The sequence below is a fragment of the Lepidochelys olivacea genome (assembly GCF_965140295.1).
Source record: "Lepidochelys olivacea isolate rLepOli2 genome assembly, chromosome: 15".
NCBI lineage: Eukaryota > Metazoa > Chordata > Testudines > Cheloniidae > Lepidochelys > Lepidochelys olivacea.
The window spans coordinates 20,164,068-20,186,720 of record NC_140425.1 but is presented as its reverse complement, the minus strand read 5'-3'; the positions used below and the strand labels follow the sequence as shown (position 1 = coordinate 20,186,720).

Below are 22,653 nucleotides of genomic sequence, written 5' to 3'. Positions count from 1 at the left end.
CCTGGCTGCCAGCATAGAGGAGACCTTTCCTTTAGTTTCTTCACAAAGGGTGTATTTGTCCTCTCATGGCTTCCCATCTTTAGGGGACCCACCATTGCACCATACGTTGGCAGGCGGTCATGCTTTAGCTCAGACGGACCTATGGGACTTGAGCCCACTAAATAAATCAGCCTTTTTCCTTCTCGCCTTTCAAACACACATGTGGGGGACGGACGACTCTTTTTCAAATGTATTCTTCATTTTGGTCACTCTTGGCCCTGGAATGTGGAATTTTTCCACTCTCCTCCTTGGTTTGTTTGTGGAGATTTTTGTTCTTATTATTGCCTTTTATTTGACCTGACTGTCTTTACCATCATACGGCTCCCTGAGCTCCTTGGCAGGGAGTGCTTTATGCATAAAATTATTAGTATTATTAAGATCCACACAAAACAGAAGCTCTACCCTATAGGGGTCCTGTATTTGGAATACACTCAGAACCTGCTCTCTGGGCTGGTGGCAAAGGATGTATATTGCAGATATGAGACACTTAGTTGCTTAGCAACAGGCTCCTGAGATGGAGATTGGAAGGAGAGCTCTTGCTGTGCCACTTATATAGATCCTCCTCCAACAACCTGTCTGGGGAGGCAAATTTAGGTATCAGCCATGCACAAGATGAGGCTACATTGCTTAGTGCAGATGTAATGTGCCACATTAATAGACTAGCAAAAAAGGTTGTGGATAACCAGTATGATGGCAGTGGGAGACCTTTGTTAATAAACAGTACTAAGTTTGTTGATGGTTCTTTTCACCTTGGAAGCGCTTTACAGATGTTAATTATCACAGCATCTCTGGGTGTCCTGCAACCATTAGCCTCTGTGTCTGTAAAAAGCAGATAAGTGTTTGGCACACACTGAGTCAGTGGCAGAAGCGGGATTAGAACCCAGGAGTTCTTGGCTCTTTCGCTCACATTATTGTAACATTGGGAGCCACTAGATGGCCCCATATTGTAGATGGTCTTGATAGTTTTGGTTATCTGCATGAGTAAGGAGTTAGCCCTTGGAAAAGTGCTTACTGTCAGCTGTGGTACTGCTGTTTAGAAACTGATCCCCTCCCTACTGAAGTCTGTTCTCCAATCATCCTACCTGAATCTGTTCTGTCTTAACCTCTTTCTTTCTGACTAATTCTTAATTGTAGTTGTTGCTTGTGAGGCAAGTAAAACATGATGGGCTTCCTCCATTGTGTTGGCCTCACTGAGGCTTTGAAAACTCCATGTTGTAACTCCTCACTCTCTTATTGCTAGGGAATTATTTCAGAAAGGATTAACAAATAGATAGGGTCCTCCTTTCTGGTTGGGGGGCTGTCAGTGCAGATAGTAAAGCTAGCACCACTTACGGGATCAAAAACAGAACAAAAGGGAAAACGAATGATTTAAACGGTGCAGGTTGAGAAGACGGAGGCAGTAGCTTGCAAAGGCCTCTGTTCAGCACTCTGTGCTCAGACCAAAACCCTGCTATGAAAAGCAGGCAGCAGAGCAGAATTAAAATGGCACAGTTCACACTGGGTATGGTGAGACTGCAGGCAGGAGTGATTGATTGCACCTGCTCAGCCAATGTCTTTCTCTACAATCAGTTATCCCCCTGTCAGCTAAGTGTGCCTGAGGCCTTATTTTACATGCTTGGGTAAGTGAACCACATCATTTTGATTCTGCACATGTTCCTCCTTCCGGAGCTGCTTTGTTGTTGTTGTTTGTCCACTCTAGAGCCTTAAATGTTTACAATTCTGCAGGGTAATGCCGGTTGCACTTTCCTTAATGTCTGGTAAGGCTAACCACGAAGAGCACTAATTTTAGTCCTATCAAGAACGTTAATGAACATACCCATTAATTAGTTCTTGCCCACCTTGCGTGCTACAAACTGACCGGACCAAGTATGCTAAGATGTTAAAATGGGTGGGGTGTCTCTTGTTGATCCCCCAGTAGCATGTCCTCCCCAAAGCACCACCCCGGCCCTCTACTTGCCACTCTCACTCACATAGAAAAAGGGGGAAGAGGGATGGAAATGAGACTGGTGGTGGTGTTTTCAAAGGAGCCCAAATCCCATCACATTTCAGTGGAAATCCTCTAGGCTTTGCTGTTCTCAGCTGAAATTCTTTAATGCTAAAACATGGAATTTCCCTGTGTGAAATTCATTTCTGGCAAAGGATGCGTTCGGAATTAGAGAGGCATTATGCTGCCAAGATAGCATTGCTGTCACTGCAGGATACCTCTCCTGTACAAAAGGATGTTGCTGGTCTATCCTGCTTCAAAGCCTGTTCTTGGGGCTGAGCTGCTTCATCTCTGGTTGAAGTCACATGCTGTGCAACTGACGATTGGAGTCAGAATAAATAACCTGGAGTTGTTGGTTCTCAGTACTTCCCCGGACTGCGGATGAGAAAGGGAGTCTGGTGATACAGGTGGGTTTTGTTTTTGTTGTGTTTGAATAGGGCTATACTTTGGTTGGAACGCTTTCCAAAACTCCCCATAATCCAGGGGTTCTCAAACTGGGGGTCGGAACCCATCAGGGGGTCATGAGGTTATTACATGGGGGAGTCGTGAGCTATCAGCCTCCACCCCAAACTTCACTTTGCATCCAGCACCTATAATGGTGTTAAATATATTAAAAAGTATTTTTAATTTATAAGGGGGGGGGATCACACCCAGAGGCTTGCTATTTGAAAGGGGTCACCAGTACAAAAGTTTGAGAACCACTGCCATAATCAAAGCCATTGTGGATTAAGTTCCTTGGTTTGTGTTATGCAGGAGGTTAGTCTGGAGGATCATAAAAACCTTAAAATCCTATCCTTAGAATCTATGAATCCGTAGAAACCAGGGTAAATTGACTTGATGTCCTCTAAAGATTTATTGGAGATCATCACACTTATACATCTGAAGAAATTCATAGACTTCAGTGGAAGTCCTTATTTTTATGTCTATTTTGTGTCTGCAAGCTTGTAACAAGAGCATCCTCAGCGAGTGCATTGGATGGGCACCAAACATTTTAATTCTCTAATCAGACAATCATTTTAAGCAGACGTCAGGATCTATACGTTAAGCATCTATAAAGCACTTAAACAAAATCGAGGCTGAAAGCTATATGTGGCACCAGCTGGTGTGATGTTAACAAGATGCAGTTGTGGATTTGAGAGAGACTATCGTAAATCAGCGGAGATTTGAGATGAAGTGAATAGAAACAGCAACTCACTGCGGATTTGCCACATTGAAAAGAATAACCTTGATTGCCACTTTCTCTAAACTGTTGATCTTTTCTTTTTTAAACGGCTTTGCCCTTGTTTTCCCTGGTATTTTAATAAGAGTTGTAAAAGTAATATATGTGTAATTAGAATTTAATAAATGGTTTGTGTTACCAGATGCAGTACATAAGCTGGTTTAAATGATGGTGTAACCTTTGCTTTGTGTTTATCTAATGTTGAGATAACAGCTGGAAGTTGAGAGACTGACATACAATTTTAAAATTGCATAGTTTGAAATTGCTGCTGTCTGCAAACATGTGACAATCTATTAATGACCTTTATGCTTTCTGAATTAACTGTATTATAACATAAAATACATTAAAATTGTTGACTATCCTGGTGTATTTCTCCCTTTTATCAGTGATTGTTTGGGATATGAATGGATAACTCATTCTGACGTGGCTGTTAGGGTGTTTGGAATTGTCCTTTGGAACCACATGGATATTTGGCAACATTTGGATGAAGATTATTTATTCTAGCAACTATTTATAGAGATATTGCACCCAAATACATCCCATACACCAATGCTCTATACATGGGAGAAAAACAGCTGATGGCAGAGATGACGGCTTTAGACCTACGGCCAGCCTCTGTTTCAGTGGAAACCAATTCAGTGCTGTGCAGTAGAAAGGACAAGAGTAGGTATAAAAACATTGGCCTAAATTTTTGCTAGGAGGAAGGGTGCAGCTAGAGCTGCACGTGACACCGTTCAATATAATCATGAAAATATCGGTCAGTCTTTTCAGCAGATGGAATCACTCTGCAAACTCATTTTAGAACTGCATAGTTTGGTCTTCAGTAAGATGCATGAAGTTTGGAAAATATTCAGAGCACACAGGACACCCCAAGAACAGGGTGATATTTAACCTGTCAGTCATTCCCATAGGATAAACGTTCCGGCCATGTCTTTTTGTTAGTACCTTTTATTCCTTATTTCTCACTGTTCTGGAAGGGATTCCATCAAATAATAAAAGAGCAAAAAGTATTCTACTCTTAGTAAGTGCCATGACCACCACTGGCATGTTGACTGTTCTCCAGTGAAGCACCAGAACTTCATTCTGTGAGGTTCGGGTCATCTCAGAGAGTGAAGTGCCTTGGACGAGTGATTTTTGCAGATGGATTTCTTTACATATTTCTTACCAGTGGATCGATCCTAAAATAATTTCCCTGCTTCCCAGTCAAAAGAAATTACCAGAGGATAAATTGCTTAATATTTTTTATAAACACACTGGGTAGCTGAACTGAAAACTGTTGTAGTGGAATCTTTGGTTTTAACATAATGCATTTGTTGTCCCAGATTTCCATAAATAGTGCAGCTTTTCCCTGTGCTATAGTCCAGTGCTGAGGGCACAGCAAGGATAGTAAAATCTCCTCTAGTGTTTGTTTGCAACTAAAATAGCTTTCATTGTCTGCAGAGTCATTCTTTCCTTATGTGGTGTGTTCTTAGGGGAATTATTATTTTTATAGCTACATTTTAAAAGCACAAATGTAAAATAATAAATGGAGGCAACACTTGTGACTCACACTATCACTGGGTAATAAATTTTAATTTTGAGTTTGTTTTTTCGCAGGATGAAATTGTTAAACAAAACCATAGGTCAAGATTTAAAAACAACCCAACCACGCACAAACAGACAGACATCCCTCAAGTTATGCTCCTAAATCCATAGCTACGCACCTAATTAAGTGGCCTGATTTTTAAAAGTGTTGAGTATGTTCCAGCTTACATTGGAATCAATACAGTTATGATGTCAATGGGAGATGATGGATGTTCTGCACTTTTGAAGATCAGGTCATTTAAGTGCCTAGATATGGATTTAGGAACCTACTTTAGGTATCGGCTTTTGAAAATTTCAGCCACAGGTTGCAGTCATCTCAGCCAGACGTCCAGAATCCAGTTCATAAATGCATGGCCTCCATCTTTCAATAGGGCAAAAGAATTCCATTGACAAAGAGCTTTTTCTCATTTTGCCATTAATTTTAAACGAATAGACAAATACGTTTACAAGTGCTGGGCTATAGTAGCAAACGTGCTGCAGGCATCTGTAACTCAACAGCATCCTCCTGCTTTCTCTTTCCGGACCGGTATAAGCTGATAATTGGTGATGGTAGGAATGTCCAGCTGACTGACTTGCTTGTGCCAAAAGAGTACCTGGCCCTCTTGTCCTTGGGCAGCTCAGCGCTGGCCTCACGATTTTCTGGGCTCCAGGTGCTGACGCTGGAGCATTTGGGTTGTGAGCTGCCTCTGACAGAAGGAAAGGGTGACAAATTTTCTCCCCCGACCCCTCCTCTCCCCCTGAATTTTAAGCAGTGAACTTCCTTCCCTTCCAATCCCACTGCTGCTAGGTGAGAGAAGGCTGGCTTGTGAGTCATGAAGTTACTGGCTGAGAATAATGCAGCCCCAAGCTGTCATTTGCATTACTTATTATTTCTTGTCTTCATGGTGCAAAAGTATAGGACTCCTGGGTTCTATTGCTGACCCTGAACAAGCCCTTTCACCTCTGTGGGCCTGGTTCCCTGTCTGTAAAATGAGAATAGCATGTGGGCTCTCTGAGGCTTTTTCTATTGTTTGTAAAATACTGAGAGATCCCCTGCTGGAAGGTGCTGTAGACTAGAGCAGTGCTTCTCAAGCTATCTGATGTGGGGGACCAGCAATTTTTTTTCTTCCAATATGCGCGCAGGCAGGCAGCTGATGGCGCGCGGACCGGCACCAGTCTACGGACCACCACTTTGAGTAGCACTGGACTAGAGCACAAACTATTATTAATGTACAGAAGGGAGGTGAATGGTGAGGGGCAGAGGAGAGGAATGGATGGTGGCTCAGAGGTGTTGATAATGGAATATATAAAGCATTTAGATTGCTGGTGCATGGTCAGTAGGTACAGAAATTTACCATCTGATGATCAGTGGCCTACATGATATGAGTTGATGGCTTCTGTCCAGTTTTCAGTGGACAAGACCATAATCACAATTGGCACCCTTGCCTGCAAATGAATAGACCATGGCAAACGCACCACCTTTTCGTTGCTGAAGACAGTCTTTCTATGGCAAGTTGACGGGGCGCCTTGGGGGAAGCTTGCCATGCTCCTGCCGTGGCTGTGCCTACCTTTTGGAATTGTCTTTCAAGGCTGCTGACTGGGCATTTTTCCACAAGGGCTGGATTCACGCAGAAATAAAATCCCACCTCCTCTCATCAGCGCCCTAGGGAGCGTGCTCTTCATTCTCAGAGTTCGTACAAAATGGCAGTGCAGCTGAAATGAGTTGAAGCAGGCACTGTCAACAAACACAGGCTTGTCTGTGCATCCTTTATACGCCCCATAAACCAGGCAGGCTGATCTCATGGTGCTGGCTGAAAGCAGCACTGTGCCAAACATGCTTTTATTGTGGAAACTGAGCAGGTTGGCCTTGTGGTGCCTGGTGAATGGAGATCTCTTTCAGCACTCTGTAGACTGTGAAAGCTAGGCAGGCTAGTCTCACAATATGCCTCATTTCATCTACCTGAAAATGGTGCCCTGGCTTCCCTTCAATCATTTAAGCTCCCTTGCTCTCTGACACACTTTCCACTGACAGTAATTCTGTGAGTGCTCGTTGGGCATTTACTGCCATCACTAGAGGAATTACTGATGGCATCATTTCCTTTCTGATGGACAGCAAGCACCTGTGGGAGTTTTAATAGCTGTATGGTGTGCCTGTCAGTAGGTAGCAGGGAAGACGTGTGCAATTCCTTGCAGTGAGGCATTCACAGGCTCTGAAATCCTGCAGAGAATCAAAAGGAAGGGGAAAAAATGCATCCTCCCCTGCATGGTGAGAAATTGTTCCCTGTCTTGAGGGACCTGCAGAATGTGGGTTCAATGGATTTTTCAGCCATCTCATCAGTGGGTGATTGTTAGGAATATTTGTGCCAAAATATGGGCAAAAACTCCCTTGTGCACACATACACATGAGCAGAAGTTATACAACAAATACAGTTACTGCTGCAGAGATGGGTTTGATGTTTATATTCCACAGAAGTTACTTGTAATTAAGAAAAAATAATTCTTTTAGTTTCAGGTACTTGGTAATGCCACAAGCTATTCTGCTTAGCCAGAGAAGAATGGAGAAAACAAAAAAAGAAGCATTTGTGACAAATGCCCGCCACAAGATTAATGAACTACTAATAGAGAACTCAAACACAAGGGTCAGGTGTGTGGTATAAGAATCTGAATAGAATAGGCCAGACCAAATCTGTGGATTAATTTGGAGACACTTGCACAAATTTAATAAATATTGCGAGTTCAGGCCAGTTATAAAGAAAAGTTTATTGAACTGCTATATTGAACTTCTTAAACTACATTATCTTGTCTGTTTTGCCTGGAAGGTACCATTTCCATGAGGCAAAAAAATGCCTTCATAGCTGCGGCACGTTCCTGGTACGTCTTCATTGTCAGCAGGAAAGGGGTTGATTCTTGGCAAATGTAATGGGTATTGGCCCTTTAAGGCCATAGGAGGTAGCTTGAGAGGCCAGTTACGCTATTCCATGTGTCCAGGGCAAGCAGATGAAGCAAAAATAAAATAATGACTGAAGTAGCCATTGGGAGAGAGGAAGGTAGTCCTGGGGACTAGTCGATGGCTGGAGGAGGGAGGTATAGGAAAATCCTGACCCAATTCCTCCCGGGACCAGGAGTCTGATAGAGTGGGCTGGGCGAGTCCCCCCTCTCTCCTGTGTTGGGGGTTGTTAGAACCACCGGGGCAGTGTGAAGAGAGTAACTGGTTGACAGGGTGAGTAACGAAATGGGAGGCCCCAACCCCAGTCAAGGGAGGGAGCTGCTGAGGCTCTCTCTGCACTGTCAGGGCTCACAGTTGCAGCACTGCAGCTATACGCTGTAGACGCTCGTTACAGCGACTGACGACGGTTTTCACTCCCCACAAGGTAGCTAAGTCGACCTACGTTTTAGGCATAGTCTAGGCCTGAGACGGAGAACTCAGCCAGGGCACAGCCCCAGGCAGGAGCACTGTGAAACCCTTGAACCTGAGGGAAGAGTCGACAGACCACGGTCCCAAGGCGGACAACTGTGAACCGTCCACCTGAGGGGTGAGCACAAAGGGGCATTTTGAGGAGCTGAATGCTATTTAGGCCCCAGGGGAGGGGGAATACTGTTTCCAAGACTTTGTCTGTGACTGAATTATTTCCAGGAATCTGCAGGGCATGAGGCAGGAGACTACAGTGGCACGCTAATCTGCTAGGGATGTGCTTGGAGCCTGCATACATGCAGAAGACGCAGCACAAGGCGGTTCATTTAGAGTACATGATAGTTTGCTCTTCAGATTTCCACTGGTAAATAGGATCCCAGTCTCTGGTAATAAATATGACTATTTTCATTATGCTGATTTCTCTGGTTTTTAAGCTAAAGCATGCATCATAAACCTGCAAACCACTGGCAGCTTCAAATGGCTTAACCTTTCCAAGGTTATCTATCAGGCAGTCCTCTTATTCTTGAGCCAGACATTTGACAGGATCAGAGCCAACCTCACACACACAGAAGTAACACCTGAATTAGTCTGGACTATGTCGTCTGGCAGGGTGGAATTGTAGTCTAGGGTTAAACAAGCAAGGATTTTACTTGCATTCATTTTAATTGATATTGATTGCATTGCCTGAATTGAGGGTCAAAGTGTGAAAGCCTTTTCAAATACAGGCTACTCTTCTTTAAAGCTTTAGTTGCGCTGGCTGAAAGGCCAAAGGTTTGAGTTACACTTTCAGTCAGTTTCACAGTAGGGGAGAAGAGAGGGCGGGAAAGTAAAACAAACAAATGTGTGTTGTATTAAAGGAAAGGTGAGAACTCCCTGCCCTCCCCAAACCTGCAGCTGGAGAGTCCAACAATCTGCCTCCCAAATTGTCCTGATGGGGTTTTGAGATTTGTGAGTCTGAGGGCGTTGCACAAAAAACGTGGGACCATCTACATTTGCCAATGACTTTTTGCAGTGAAACTCAGAAATTTCATTGCAAAAAGAAAACCACCTCCACAAGAGGCGTACAGCTCTTACCAGTGATGCTTTTGTGGTGATGTGCAAGTGCTCACTTATCGTCTGGCCAGGTGACAATGGCTGCTCCACGGAGCAAATGATCCCCTGTTCGGAGCAATGCTGAGCTACTGGAGCTGATCAGTGTTTGGGGAGAGGAGGCTGTGCAGGGACCCAGGTTGCCCTGCGCCCTCCCTTCCCACAAGACCCATCATCAAAATGGAGAGAGCTGCACGGTGGGAAAGCTGCCCTCAGTGCGCTGCTCTCATCATGGATGGAAGTGCTGCAAATGTAAACGCTCTCTGATGCCTGAGGAATGAAATGAGTACACAAACCAGCGCTTTTCTTTCACCGGTTCCCTATCATCGTTGAAAATGACTGCGCAAAAACTCTGCAGGTGTAGAGAGCCTGATCCTTGCTCAATCAGCTTTTTGATGAGCTGTTGCTATGCCTAACTCCCTGCCTTGGTCATACCTTAACTATTGTGTCCTCCTCCTCCCTCCTCACTGACTTCCCTACCCCTGCAGTCTGTCCGAAGTAAGGCTTTCAAAAATCTCTTCCTCTCTTACTGCTCTAAACATATTACTTTCATCTTCATTCTCTTCATTCGTTTTCTTCTCTTATCACACCAAGCTCCCACTCATTGTCCCCAACTTCAAGGCTCTACAGAATCACACTCCAGCCTAAATCTCTGTTTTAGTTACCTCCCCCTCATACCCTACTTTCCTCCCCCTTGCTCTGTCCTTATTAACTCCCTTCATCTCCTCTCCCTGTTGGCTTCACATCATCTTTTATGTTGGCGGCTGTTCTTGGAACAGTCTCTCCCGCCTTGTCTGCCAAGGGCCCTTCTTTCATATAGCCTCATGTAAATCTCCTTGCCAATATTTTCCATTTGAATGGATAGCTCCTGTATTACTTTTATCCATCTGAAATGGATTGTAGGCTTCTCTTGGTAGGGACCTCATCTTCTATGCATTTGTAAAGTGCTCTCTACACTTAGAAAGCTCATAAATACTAAGTCATAACAATAATGAGTAACATGCAGTGTATGTTGTAATTCAGTGCTTAGTTTCCACAGAGATAGCAGCATTAGAAATACCTAAGAGAGAGAGTGATATAATTCATATCTAGGGACCAGTAGTTCTCCAGGATTTTTCAAAAACAGACCTGACAGACTCACTGACTAGTTGAGTGACAACCCTCACAGAAGGGCGCGTGGTGCTTAAGGCTGGGGACCAGTCCTTTGCTCCCTGCTCTGCCGGGCTGTGGGGACACTGTCTAGACACAAAGAGACTCAGTCATAGAAGGGAGCAGTTTTTCACATTTCTCTCAAGTCATCCCTCTTTGACCACTGGAGCCAGCGTTCCATGTTCCCCAGCCAAAGTGATAGCCGCTGTAATGCACAGCCTGGGAGGTGATGGTGGAGAGAGATCTGGCAGGCCCCCTTCCCTTTTAATAAATGTGCCTATGTGATCTCTTAAGGAAGTGGTTCCCAAACTGTGGGTCTCAACCTCAAGTGGGGTCATGTCATCATTAGGTGGGTCGTGATCCCAATTGAATAGACAGCCCAAATTCAAACACATCCAGACCTCCTCTACAAAAGGCCATGCACCATACGTATGAGGCCATGCAGTGTGGAGGAGGAGATTTCGTAAAGCACATATTTTTGTAGGCGGCCGCTGGAGGCACAGCATTTGATTCAGCCTGTAGCCATGAGTCTAGTGATGTCATTTTAGGGTGGTGGGAATCAATTCTTCTCAAAATGGGGTCGTGCAGTCAAAAAGTTTGGGAACCATTACCTTAGGAATAGGAGGAGAGGGGCATTCTGAGGATAATGGAATGTAATTAGCTATTGGCTTTGCTTTTTAATATTTGCAACCTTCTCCCATCTCTACCTCAGAGTTAGGTGAACCATGCAGGACTTTAACTTCGCCATGTATGAAAGCAAGGGCTTTTCTACGCTATAGAACCTTGGCCAGTATAGTTATCCTGGCAGCTCCCTTGTGCAGATGCAGTGAAAGCTGGCAGATGGAATTCTTCTGCCAGCATAGCTTCACCACCTCCCCCGAAACAACATTAGCTATGCCTCTAGAAAAGTGTTTCTCCCAGCCCGCCCCCAGCCACCATAGCTATGCTGCCAAAACTTTGCAGCATAGACCAGGCCCTAGTAATGTTAAATGCTGTTTGGAAGTTAAGGGCATTTCTATTTAGTTAAAACTAAAGTATCATTCTGTCTTCTCTACCACAGCATGCTGGATGTTTTTCCTCTAACTGTGTTGCTTTTACTTCTCCGGCTCCCAGAGAGTCCTCTCATGTGACGGATATTCCCACCCCCGCCTTTCTTACACTCTCTGAAATCTCAAAGTGCAGGATAAACTAGGAGGATTAAGGGAAAGTTTGAGCCTGGGTTGAGCAAACATGCAGTGATAACTCTGGCCAGCGAAAAGCTGTGGATTTGAGTTTCAGAGCCAAGGACCTCTAGGGCTGATTGTTCTTTCCTAATCAAACAGAGAACATGGTGTCAGCTGTGCATAAATCTCCAGTGTGTTTGCCCCCCTCCATTTAATTGTCAAAAGGCTATAATAAAGTGGCATGTACGGTGAAGCATTACCCTATATAGGTATGTAGATTTATATAGAATCCAAACCCCTCAGCACCCCTCACACACATTTACAGGAACAATAGTAAATAGGTTACTTCCTCCACCCCCCAAAGATGACTAGGAAAACTCACTCCCCGACAGAACACTCCTCCCTCAGGTAGCCCTGAACCCCATCAAGTTGCCTCTCTGCAACAGCCAGAGCAAATAGATGCACCTTGCAGCACGGCATGAAGGTTATTAGACATGGGCTCTTTTAGACGCGGGAGGAAGGATCTGGTTCCAAAACCAAGAGCCATGTGTGGGTAATGTTTTGTCACCAGCTCCCTCTCCATGTGGCTGCAGTGTGGCACAAGGTGAGAGGTAGCTTCTCAGGTGGGAATGTCCCGAGCCATTGAGGAACCATATTATGGATCCAAGCCAGCACCTGAAATTCAATCCAGAAGTCCACAGGCCTCCACTACAGATCATGGAACATTGGTATTGTGTGCTGGAGCCACCAAGAAGCACTGCTTACTAGCAGTTGAATGAAAGTCCATCTTTGCATAGAGTCCATTGCAGTGATCCAGTGTACCTTAGGTATGCACCCAGGCTTTGTGAGAATCATGGGTGGTGGGTGAGGCTAGCCCCCTGCCCTGGCTCTTCCAGCCAAGACCCCGCTCTTGCTCACTGCTCCCAGCCCCCGCCCCATGGCCGTTGGGGTTGGGGTTTGAGAGCTCAGTCAGGGCCACAGAGTGGGGCTGAGAGCTCAGCATCAGCCGGGATCGAGCTCTCAGCCCCAGCCGGGACCACGGTGCCACCCTATTCCACCCCTTCCCCCAAAGCCCTGCCCCGTTCCGCCCATGGTCCCACCCCCGTTCTGTCCCGCCCCGTTCCGCCTCTTCTCCCGAGGCCTCGCCCCTGCTCACTCCTTTCCTCCCCACTGCGGCCCTGAGACTGGAAAAGCTCTGTGCCCGTGCCGTGGCCCCAGCACCATGGTGGGGGGAGATTTTTCTGGAGGCTTCAAATTGGCCAGGGTGAGGTTTGGGGAGGTTAGCCTCCCCCAGCTTCTATTACGGGCCGCCCATGGCAAAAATCACCTACACTCAAGCACGGATGCATACGCAGCCTTACTTAAATAAATGATATACTCTTCTGGACAGGGCTTGTGTCTTCCTGTGCAGCAGGGTTTTCAGCCTGTGCATTGTGAACCCTGGGGGAAAGGTTATAGCTGGGTAGGCCCCTCCTTTACAAGGCGCACAGGAGAAGCAATGGTGGAAGAGAAGGCTGATCTCGAGCAGTGCTTCCTCTGTGAGGCTGCTGAGGAGAGATAAGAGCTCTCTACTCACCAGCACAAACACAGTGCGAGACTCAGCCAGCACAGGGACAGAATCCAGCTTTCCTCTGGCCAGTTGCAAACCAGGCAAGGATGATGTGCTGCCTCCCCCATGTACCTGGGCCAAGTGGGTGAGAAAGAAAGGACACCCACCAGCTCTCTCCAGTGCGACGGGTAGGGGAGAATAAAGGTTGTGCTATGAGGGACAGAGACCCCTCCTCATTGGGGGCTGGTAAGCTGGGATGCAGTGGGGCAGAGAGGTTGGGGGGAGGCAGAGATGGGGATCCCTCAGGTCTCCATGGGCACCTCCCCTCCCAACCTCTTATTGTTTATGTTCTGCGACACACAATAGCTGAAAATGGTCCTGTGACCCAAATCCCACAATCCTTTGCACACAGTTTCACTTCCCAGGTTATGTTCAAATATCCTCAGGGAGGAAGAGTGGACTTGTAGTCCTGGCTTGTGGCTGAGAGGTCTGAGATCTATCCTTGGCTCTGCTGCATGTGCTCTGAGACTTTGGACAAGCCACTCACTCCCTTTAAGACTCAGTTTCCTTATGAGGAAAATACAAGTAATAACCTTCATCACAGGGTGTTGTGCGTCTTAATTCATTAACATTTGTAAAATACTCTGAGGCTAGGGGCAGTAGAAGCAAATGTATTATTTCTTTGGCTTTGATCCAGTTGTGCTGGCATCCCCTGAATTCATTTCACTCTCACTTCTGTGATGGAACAAAACTCTGCATTTCCAAGCGGTGAATGTTGCATGAAACCATTCCTGACACCAGTCTGTGTGTACGGGAAGGTTTTGTAAACCTAGCAGAACTTGTCAGTGAATATGATCTGAAGATTCTAATGGCAGTGCTGTTAGTGCCTTAGAAAATCTCCCCACAAATTCATACTAAAAGTTGGAACCAGACACGTTTCTTCCAGTGGCTTTTGTTTCTAATATTTTACATGGCTATTTGAGCATCGGTTAACTAGCAGGGCAATGTAATTTCCAGTTACATTACTTTCTGATTAGTTATCGGAGCTTAAAAAGTCGATTTCTGTCTCAGCAACATCCCAGCAAGTGGGAGGCTGTGATCTTTTCTGAGTTGCACCGCAAACTGTTGCTTTAGAGAGAGATCTTCAAACTGAAAAAGGCAGATAAGTTCCTAATTCTAACATTTACAGAGAGCAACCATTTTCCTGGGGCTTTCTCCCTACTTACAGGTTTAGCAGGCAGAACCATAGTCCATTTTGCTCTGCAATTCTAAGGGACATTGCTGATTCTTTACAATGCGCTCTTTAGCACGTGTGTGTGTGTGTGTGTGTGTGAAGGAGATGCTGCTAGCCCCTTAAACAGCCTTATGCTAAACTATACAGTGGATTTGGCTGTGTGCGTAACAATTGAGTGTCGACTTAGCTGAGGATAGAAAATTAGTTGTCCTACTGGTCCCTTCCCCCACTTTTTGTTGTTGTTATGAACCAGATTCAAACTCATACATTTATGCATTTCACTAAAATGTCAGTACATCATCTAACTGCAGAAGGAAAGAAAACTGTAAGTGGTGAATGATTTGAAATGGAAACAGCATGATGCATACTTAGAAGCCCAATCTGCAAATTAAAGGAGGGAAAAAATAGTATGGAGCAGCCAGCAGGGCATTTTGTTCCAATTCCCAGCGCATCCTTTGGTGTGGTGCTTTGGGTTTCGACACATAGGAGGCTGATGTAACTCTTGCTGCATTGAAGGTGTGTGTATGCCAAAACGAATGGGTGCGCTATTGTGAACTCCATTCACACAGGGTATGAATGTTGATGAAGTGATTGTGACTGAGTCAGAAGGGGTGGCCTGCAGATTTAAAAAGAAGCCAAGATTAACTGTCTGAAGTTGACAAGTTTTGGCTTGATTAGTAGAGGTTTTAATGCATCTCCTAATCTGGTTCAGTTAGCTCATGTGAAAAATTAATAGGGATGGTGAGTCTGCAAAGCATTTGAGAGAGTTTAAAGAACAAGGAGTACTTGTGGCACCTTAGAGGCTAACACGTTTTGGTTTCACAAAAGGTGTGGCAGAAATCTAGCTGTCTAGAATTAGATAGCCATAACTATAGAGTATTTTTGTATGTTGTTTTTTGTAATAGCCAGTTCTTTGCCGTACATTTTTCCATGTGTGTTTTGCGTATTTTTTCCAATAATCAATTTAATTCCATTCTTTAAGGTGCCTTTTTCTTTAACCCCACTAAATTATGTTCTTCACAAATGTACTATAATGTATCCTTTTCTCCGCTCTCAATATTTCTATGTTAACTTTGTTTTATTACACACCATACCAGTGTCTTCAGTGTTTTACCTTCAGTGCATTCTGGCCCTGATTCAAGGAGGCACTTACACACTTGCTTAACTTGAACCACACATTTAAATCCTTTTGACTTAAGCATCCCTATTCAGGAAAGCGCATACGCATTTGGTAAACTTCTTTTCCCCAACAAGGATGCTTTTCTGAATCAGAGCCTCTATGCCTTATTCAATTCAGAGGTTAATACATCACTAGCTATGATACAGAACTGTTAGTGCCAAGCAAACCTTACAGAGCTTGCTTCTGAGATGTTTAGATGTTTGGGTGCTTATAAGTGAAGCGTGGCTTTTGAATTAGTCAGAAGTGAACTCGTTGTCATAACTAGTTCTCTGAAGTTGTTTCCCACATAGCCTGGAGAAAATTCATCCCACTTGAGTCGAACATTTGTTTGTATTGTATAGGAATAGATTGCTCATTTTCAGCTTCTCTCTTAAAGTTGTATTTTATTTAATTTTTTTATTTATCATTTAGATTGCTTTAGAACCTAAGGACAGGTTGGAACCCATTGTGCTAGGTGCTGTGCAAACATATAGTACATTCTAGTCCTTACCGCAAAGAGCGTAAAGGTTTTACTCTTTATTTTTTTCCTCTCCACAGAAGGACATGTCATTAAAGCCTCAGGAGCGAAAGGAAAAATGGGAGAGGCATCCAGGAAAGAAACCACGAGAATCTGAAAACTATGTGTCCGCTGAGCCCAGTGAAAATGGCCATAATAACGATGCCGGGAGCTCTGAGAGAGAGACTGAACGAGGCAAAGAGAGGGTGAAGAAGAAACACCCCTTGAAGATATCCAAGCAGGTAGGGGAATTCTTTTGCCTCTGAAGTGACTGTGTCCTAGTATTGCAAAAAGAAAAGGAGGACTTGTGGCACCTTAGAGACTAACCAATTTATTTGAGCATAAGCTTTCGTGAGCTACAGCTCACTTCATCGGATGCAATAAACAAACTATGCATCCGCTATGCATCCGATAAGTGAGCTGTAGCTCACGAAAGCTTATGCTCAAATAAATTGGTTAGTCTCTAAGGTGCCACAAGTACTCCTTTTCTTTTTGCGAAGACAGACTAACACGGCTGCTACTCTGAAACCTGTCCTGTCATCTCCACTGGTGCCTAGGACTGGGGAATGCAGGATTGTTAATGCATATCTGGGGCTTAGCAAACGTGACACCAACGTGCACGTCATGAGCCAAGTTCCTCTGCACTCTGTCAAACAGTGAATTAAGACTGAGGGGAGCATTATAGGAGTTAAGAAATGAAAATAGAGACAGAAGAAAGGGTTTGTCCCTTCCTTCCCTTGTCGATACAGGTCCCTTGTGCATTTGAAACCAGGCAATGCATTAATACACTCTGTAGTGGTGGTCTAGCTGTCGTCGTCACTCTGAATGCCACAAGCATGAGGAACATGGCCTCAAAAGCTCTTGTCTGAACCAGCTTGTGTGTGTGCTTTTATAGCCAGGGAGGTAAAAGGGAAAGGCACAAGGGGTTGGCAAGCCATTTATCACTTACTGCAGCTCAACTGGGAGATTTGTTGGAGGCCTGAAATGGGCATAGCATAGCAGAGTATATCTAAGAGCAAGCACTTGCTAAGTACCTGTTACCTAGCACCAAATGGAAATTAGCAGGTTGACCAACATATTTGTCCTTACCAAGCTAAGAAGTAATTGTGCAGTGGAAAAGTATTTGCAGCTGTACTGCATAGTACTCCAGAGAAAGGAGCTTATTCAAATAAGTAGGACAAGCCTTCCTTTCTATGGGTGGCGATTTTGCATGCGTCTCAGATGACAACAAAAGTTTAGGTTCTGTGATCGTTGTAAGTATTTTTAATTGAATTATAGGTTTATAAGGCCAGAAGGGATCATTATGGTCATGGAACTTTATCCAGTGATTTCTGCATTGAGCCAAATAACTTGTGGTTGAACTTGAGCATGTCTTTTAGAAAGACACTGCACCAAATCTTGAGTTAGACTCTAAGGTCATGCCTACACTTACAAGCTTACAGCAGCACAGTTGTATTGGTACAGCTCATGTAGCCGTGTTGTTCTGACGGGACAGAGCTCTCCTGTGTTTACATAATAAAACCAGCTCAACTCGGGGTTGGGTGTGTGTTTTTTCACACCCCTGGGTGACAAGAGTTTTGCCGACATAAATGCTAGTGTAGACATGGCCTTAGTGACAGAGAGTTTACCTTGCAATCTGTTCTGATGGTTAATTACTCTGGCATCTTTTCTGTTTGTGTTTTTGATTTAAAAGATGGATTGCTATTGGGGAGGAGGAAAATACAACAAATGACTTATCTGATAAATCTAGCTTCATTTTTCTGCTTGTGGACATTTTGGTTGCAAATCAATTTCCTCCAGTCAGATTGGCAATGGTTTTGGGTTTTTTGCAGATTTTGAAAACACTCCGAAGTTATCACAAACACTTTGTTTCCAGGATTCATTCAGTATGTGGTATATAAAATTTGAGCTGAGTGACTTATTTATGGTTGCTCAGATTAATCACATAGTATTGTTTTGATTCCCCAGCTGGGTAAGCGTACAGTCATGTCCAGTGCAAATGCTCAACATGTGTGAATTTAAACTTCATTTTCCACAGATATGTGCATTTTACATTTGAAATCTGCTTTCTGTGAATATTTGTGCCATTTTAACACTTTGTTCAGATGTTTGTAGAAAAGGACTGCAAAAACTGTGTGATTATGGCCAAAGCTAGCTCTCTTTTACTGGTCTCTTCAATCTAACCATATTAATGCTGCAGAGATGTTTCTGCTAAACATTCATTTGGGTGGCAGCTTAGAAAATATTCACTTGCGGGTTAAAACTGCATAAACCAGACTGTTCTTTGAGACGTAAGGTAAAATTCTATCAGTTCTTTGCTGTTTAGGTAAATTCACTCATACATGGAATCTACTAGGCATTTATCCAAAATGCTGCAGGGAGCGAGGCTGGTGATTCAGTAGGTATCACTCATCCCTCTGAGTCAGTAATGAACGAATGCCCCAGCACGATGTACTGGAGAATGTACTGCTGGAGTTGCCATCTTTCAGATGAAATGTAAAACCAAAGTTTCCAACCCTTGTGGTCCCTAAGGCTCTCGTGGCACTTTCCTAGCAACCACAAGGGTAAAAGACCATTGTGTCCTGGCCAAATTCCAGTTTGAGTAATTACATTCTGCTCCCTGAATTTGTCTAATACTTAATTTCCCTCAGTACATCATGAATAATGAAGACATATCAAAAGTTAACTGCATTTTCTTCTGGCTAACATGATTACCACTGGTATTAAAAAGAACGGGGAGTACTTGTGGCACCTTAGAGACAAACAAATTTATTTGGGCATAAGCTTTCGTGGGCTAAAACCCACTTCATTGGATGCATGCAGTGGAAAATACAGTAGGAAGATATATAAACACAGAGAACATGAAAAAATGGGTGTTGCCATACCAACTATAAGAAGACTAATCGATTAACGTGGGCTACTATCAGCAGGAGAAAAAAAACGTTTGTAGTGATGTCAGGGTGGCCCATTTCCTTAAGAAGGTGTGAATAACAGTAGGGGGCAAATTAGCATGGGGAAATAGTTTTTACTTTGTGTAATGACCCATCCACACCCAGTCTTTATTCAAGCCTAATTTAATGGTGTCCAGTTTGCAAATTAATTCCAGTTCTGCCGTTTCTCATTGGAGTCTGTTTTTGAAGGTTTTTTTTGTTGGAGTATTGTGACTTTTAGGTCTGTAATTGAGTGACCAGGGAGGTTGAAGTGTTCTCCGACTGGTTTTTGAACAGTATCATCTCTTATATTCCCCCCCCCCCCCCCAGATCATTCCTACATCTTTTCTTGGTTCATTTTCTGCATAGTCTCTTCTGTTTCTCTGTAGATAGATGTAACAAGCTTCTGTAGCGGGCAGGGAGGTTACATGGAGAGAGTAAAACAAAACCTGTGATGAATGACCCATTAAACACAATTGGCCTTTTGGAGCAAGTCATGTTCAGAGTTCAGTGTATTCTCAATATGGTGCACACCAGTATTTAAGTCTATAGAGATAAGTGCTTATTGCAGATATCATCTGTATTCTTCTTGGTTGTTAATGACTCGATTAGATGAACTATGCTTTGCTCAGGTGTAACAAGTAAAACCATTTCTCCCTTAGCACAAGCTTTTTGAAATTTATATTCAATTATGCTTTTTTTATAACCCTGCTTTCTTTTTTTGCACGATTTTTATAGCCATGACATTCACACCCAGGTCTAATATCCTCCAAGTTCAGGGCTGTTATGTTTCAAGTCCACTCTAGAAATAATGGGCTTGATGTACATTTTCCCATGTTTTTAGGATGGTTAGGATCTGAGGTTCCAGTCTGTGCTCATCCCTAATTTGGTAAATTTACTATAACACAAATAAAAACATGCATCAATACAATTAAAGACACTGCTGGTCTGCTTGAACCCTCATGCTCTCTCTCATCCCTTCTCTCTGCTAAGCTATTGAATTGTCATCCTTTCTGTGAAGCCTCCTTTAATAGATCAAATTGGGCATTATAATTATGGCACTCTGCTAATCCTTGTAGAGAGGTGCAAAGTGGTAAGCTGATTTGAGTGCCAGGTTGTCTGGTTTGTTTAGGAAATTAGATTAATACGTCACTCTTTTTTCAGCAAAGAAAATGTCCGAATTCCTATTTACCTCTGATTATTTTGTTCTTTTTTCACTTTGGGATATGAAGAAAAGGGGGCTGGTAGAGATAATCTACCTTTTCCAGACCACAGCTCCAACCATGTGTGAAGTGGTTTAAAAGTTTTACATCCTGCAGTAACCACATAGAGAGAATGCAGGGCATTGTGGGCATTTTGTATGACATAGGGATAATTAACCAAAGATTTACATGGCTGAGGGTTTGTTCTATTCTGCTCTGTTGCCTCCCCCCCCCCCCGACTTTTTTTGCTACTGCATTCATAGCAGGGATGATGCATCACCATGTTGGTTTAAGACAGCTGTGTCAGAACTTTTGCTCTCTGAATGGTGATGATGAAGATCTGGGATATCTAAAGAAATGAGGGATTGTCCAAAAATACAACAAACTTTGAATGGGGCTAGAACCCTCACACAGCAGCACCTTCTTCCCCAAAAGCTGGATAGAGACAGTCCCACCCACAAAAAAGACAACTTGTTTCTATTTCCTTTTCCTCCCAGCCTCTCCTCTCTCTCAAACCATCTGTATCCCTGTTCATAGGTTTGGGGAAGTGCTCTGCACTACAACCAAAGACGCTGGAAATTAATAAAATCTGTTAAGCCATCTAGCCCATCCCTCTGCAAGGGCTGGTGCATCCCCTACACTATATTTTTAAATGAGATTTGATGAAGTATGAGGAACGTGGTCACCGTTGCTGCTGTTACTACAGAGAATTCTTTCCTGGGTATCTATCTGGCTGGTGAGTCTTGCCCATATGCTCAGGGTTCAGCTGATCGCCATATTTGGAGTCGGGAAGGAATTTTCCTTCAGGGCAGATTGGAAGAGGCCCTGGGGGTTTTTTGTTTTCCTCTGTAGCATGGGGCACGGGTCACTTGCTGGAGGATTCTCTGCACCTTGAAGTCTTTAAACCATGATTTGAAGACTTCAATAGCTCAGACATAGTGAGAGGTTTATCGCAAGAGTGGGTGGGTGAGATTCTGTGGCCTGCGTTGTGCAGGAGGTCAGACTAGATGATCATGATGGTCCCTTCTGACCTTAATATCTATGAATCTTGAGAGGCTGTTCCATAACCCAAGAGAAGAGAGATCTTCTAAGAAAGATTCCTGATATTCCTGAAAACAGTCCATCTTTATTTTGTGTTTTGTTAGTGTAGGTGATAACCCCTTGCACTGCCCTAAAAGACTTTATTCTATCATCTCCTTAGCTGTCCCTTAGTCAAACTGTGTATATGTCTCTCTTTTCCTTCTAAATCCATCTGTCCACCCCTCTGACCATTTTTGCTGCTTTCTTTTTCTGCTGAAATCCTTCCATCTTGCTAGTCTCTGTCTGGAAATGAGGTGCCTAGAAATGAGTGTAGTTAATGTAGCTGCTGTTGCACCAAGCATCGTGACCCGGTGGCACTCTGTATGCAGCCCAGAGTTGTGCTGGTCTTTTGTGCTACTGCATCATGCTGCCAAAAACAAGTTAATAGAAAAGAGTTGGTGCTGCTAAAAGTGAGCTAGCCACAAGCGCTGAGGCCAGGCAAGTCAGAAGTAGTGTATTGTGTTGAACATGTTTGTTTATATACTTCTGTAGTGACAATGGGATACTCTACAGCAAGCAGCCATTCAGCATGGAGATTACCATTTTTCACCTCTTCCTTCTCTTTTACTCTCACCATTGAAAGGTCCCAAGGTGAGAAGACGTCACAAGAGGCTGAGTAGAGAAAAAGAGGTGTCATTAACATCTTTGATGTGGGTGTAGTGCACGGCTTATGAGTGGTGCTGGGTTGGGACCATTTAGAAAGCTGAAATCCCCATTGTCCACGGACGAGATGCAGTGTGGCATGTGAGAGTGCAGAGCCACCAGTGGGACTTAACCCTGTCTTTTGGGGACCTGCGGGGGAAAGGAGTTAGTTTCCATGTCCTAGTCGATGTGCAATGAGATCGTAGAACTAGTATGATAATTACAGGTTTCAGAGTAGCAGTCGTGTTAGTCTGTATCCGCAAAAAGAACAGGAGTACTTGTGGCACCTTAGAGACTAACAAATTTATTAGAGCATAAGCTTTCATGGGCTACCACCCACTTCATTGGATGCATAGCATGGAACATATAGTAAGAAAATATATATATAAACACACACAGAGAGAGAGAAAGAGAGAAGGTGGAAGTTGCCATACAAACTGAAAGAGGCTAATTAATTAACGTGCGCTATTATCAGCAGGAGAAAAAAACTTTTGTAGTGATGATCAAGATGGCCCATTTAGACAGTTGACAAGAAAGTGTGAGGATACTTAACATGGGGAAATAGATTCAATGTGTGTAATGACCCCAGCCACTCCCAGTCTCTTGTCAAACCCAAGGTAATGGTATCTAGTTTGTATATTAATTCAAGCTCAGCAGTTTCTCCTTGAAGTCTGATAATTAATGCAGGTTGTCATAGGGGCTCTTGCTGGGTTGGAATCTCC

At 43.8% G+C, this 22,653-nt stretch overlaps 1 protein-coding gene across 2 annotated transcripts in view; it reads left to right on the top strand.

Annotated features, from left to right (window-relative positions):
- FBRSL1 (fibrosin like 1) overlaps nucleotides 1-22,653 on the top strand; it is a 743,463-nt gene that overhangs the window by 198,218 nt on the left and 522,592 nt on the right. For both annotated transcript variants that reach the window (XM_084649612.1, XM_084649611.1), the window contains exon 2: nucleotides 16,119-16,319. In XM_084649612.1, the coding sequence (XP_084505738.1) occupies nucleotides 16,119-16,319 (201 nt within the window). The remainder of the gene's footprint in view (nucleotides 1-16,118; nucleotides 16,320-22,653) is intronic.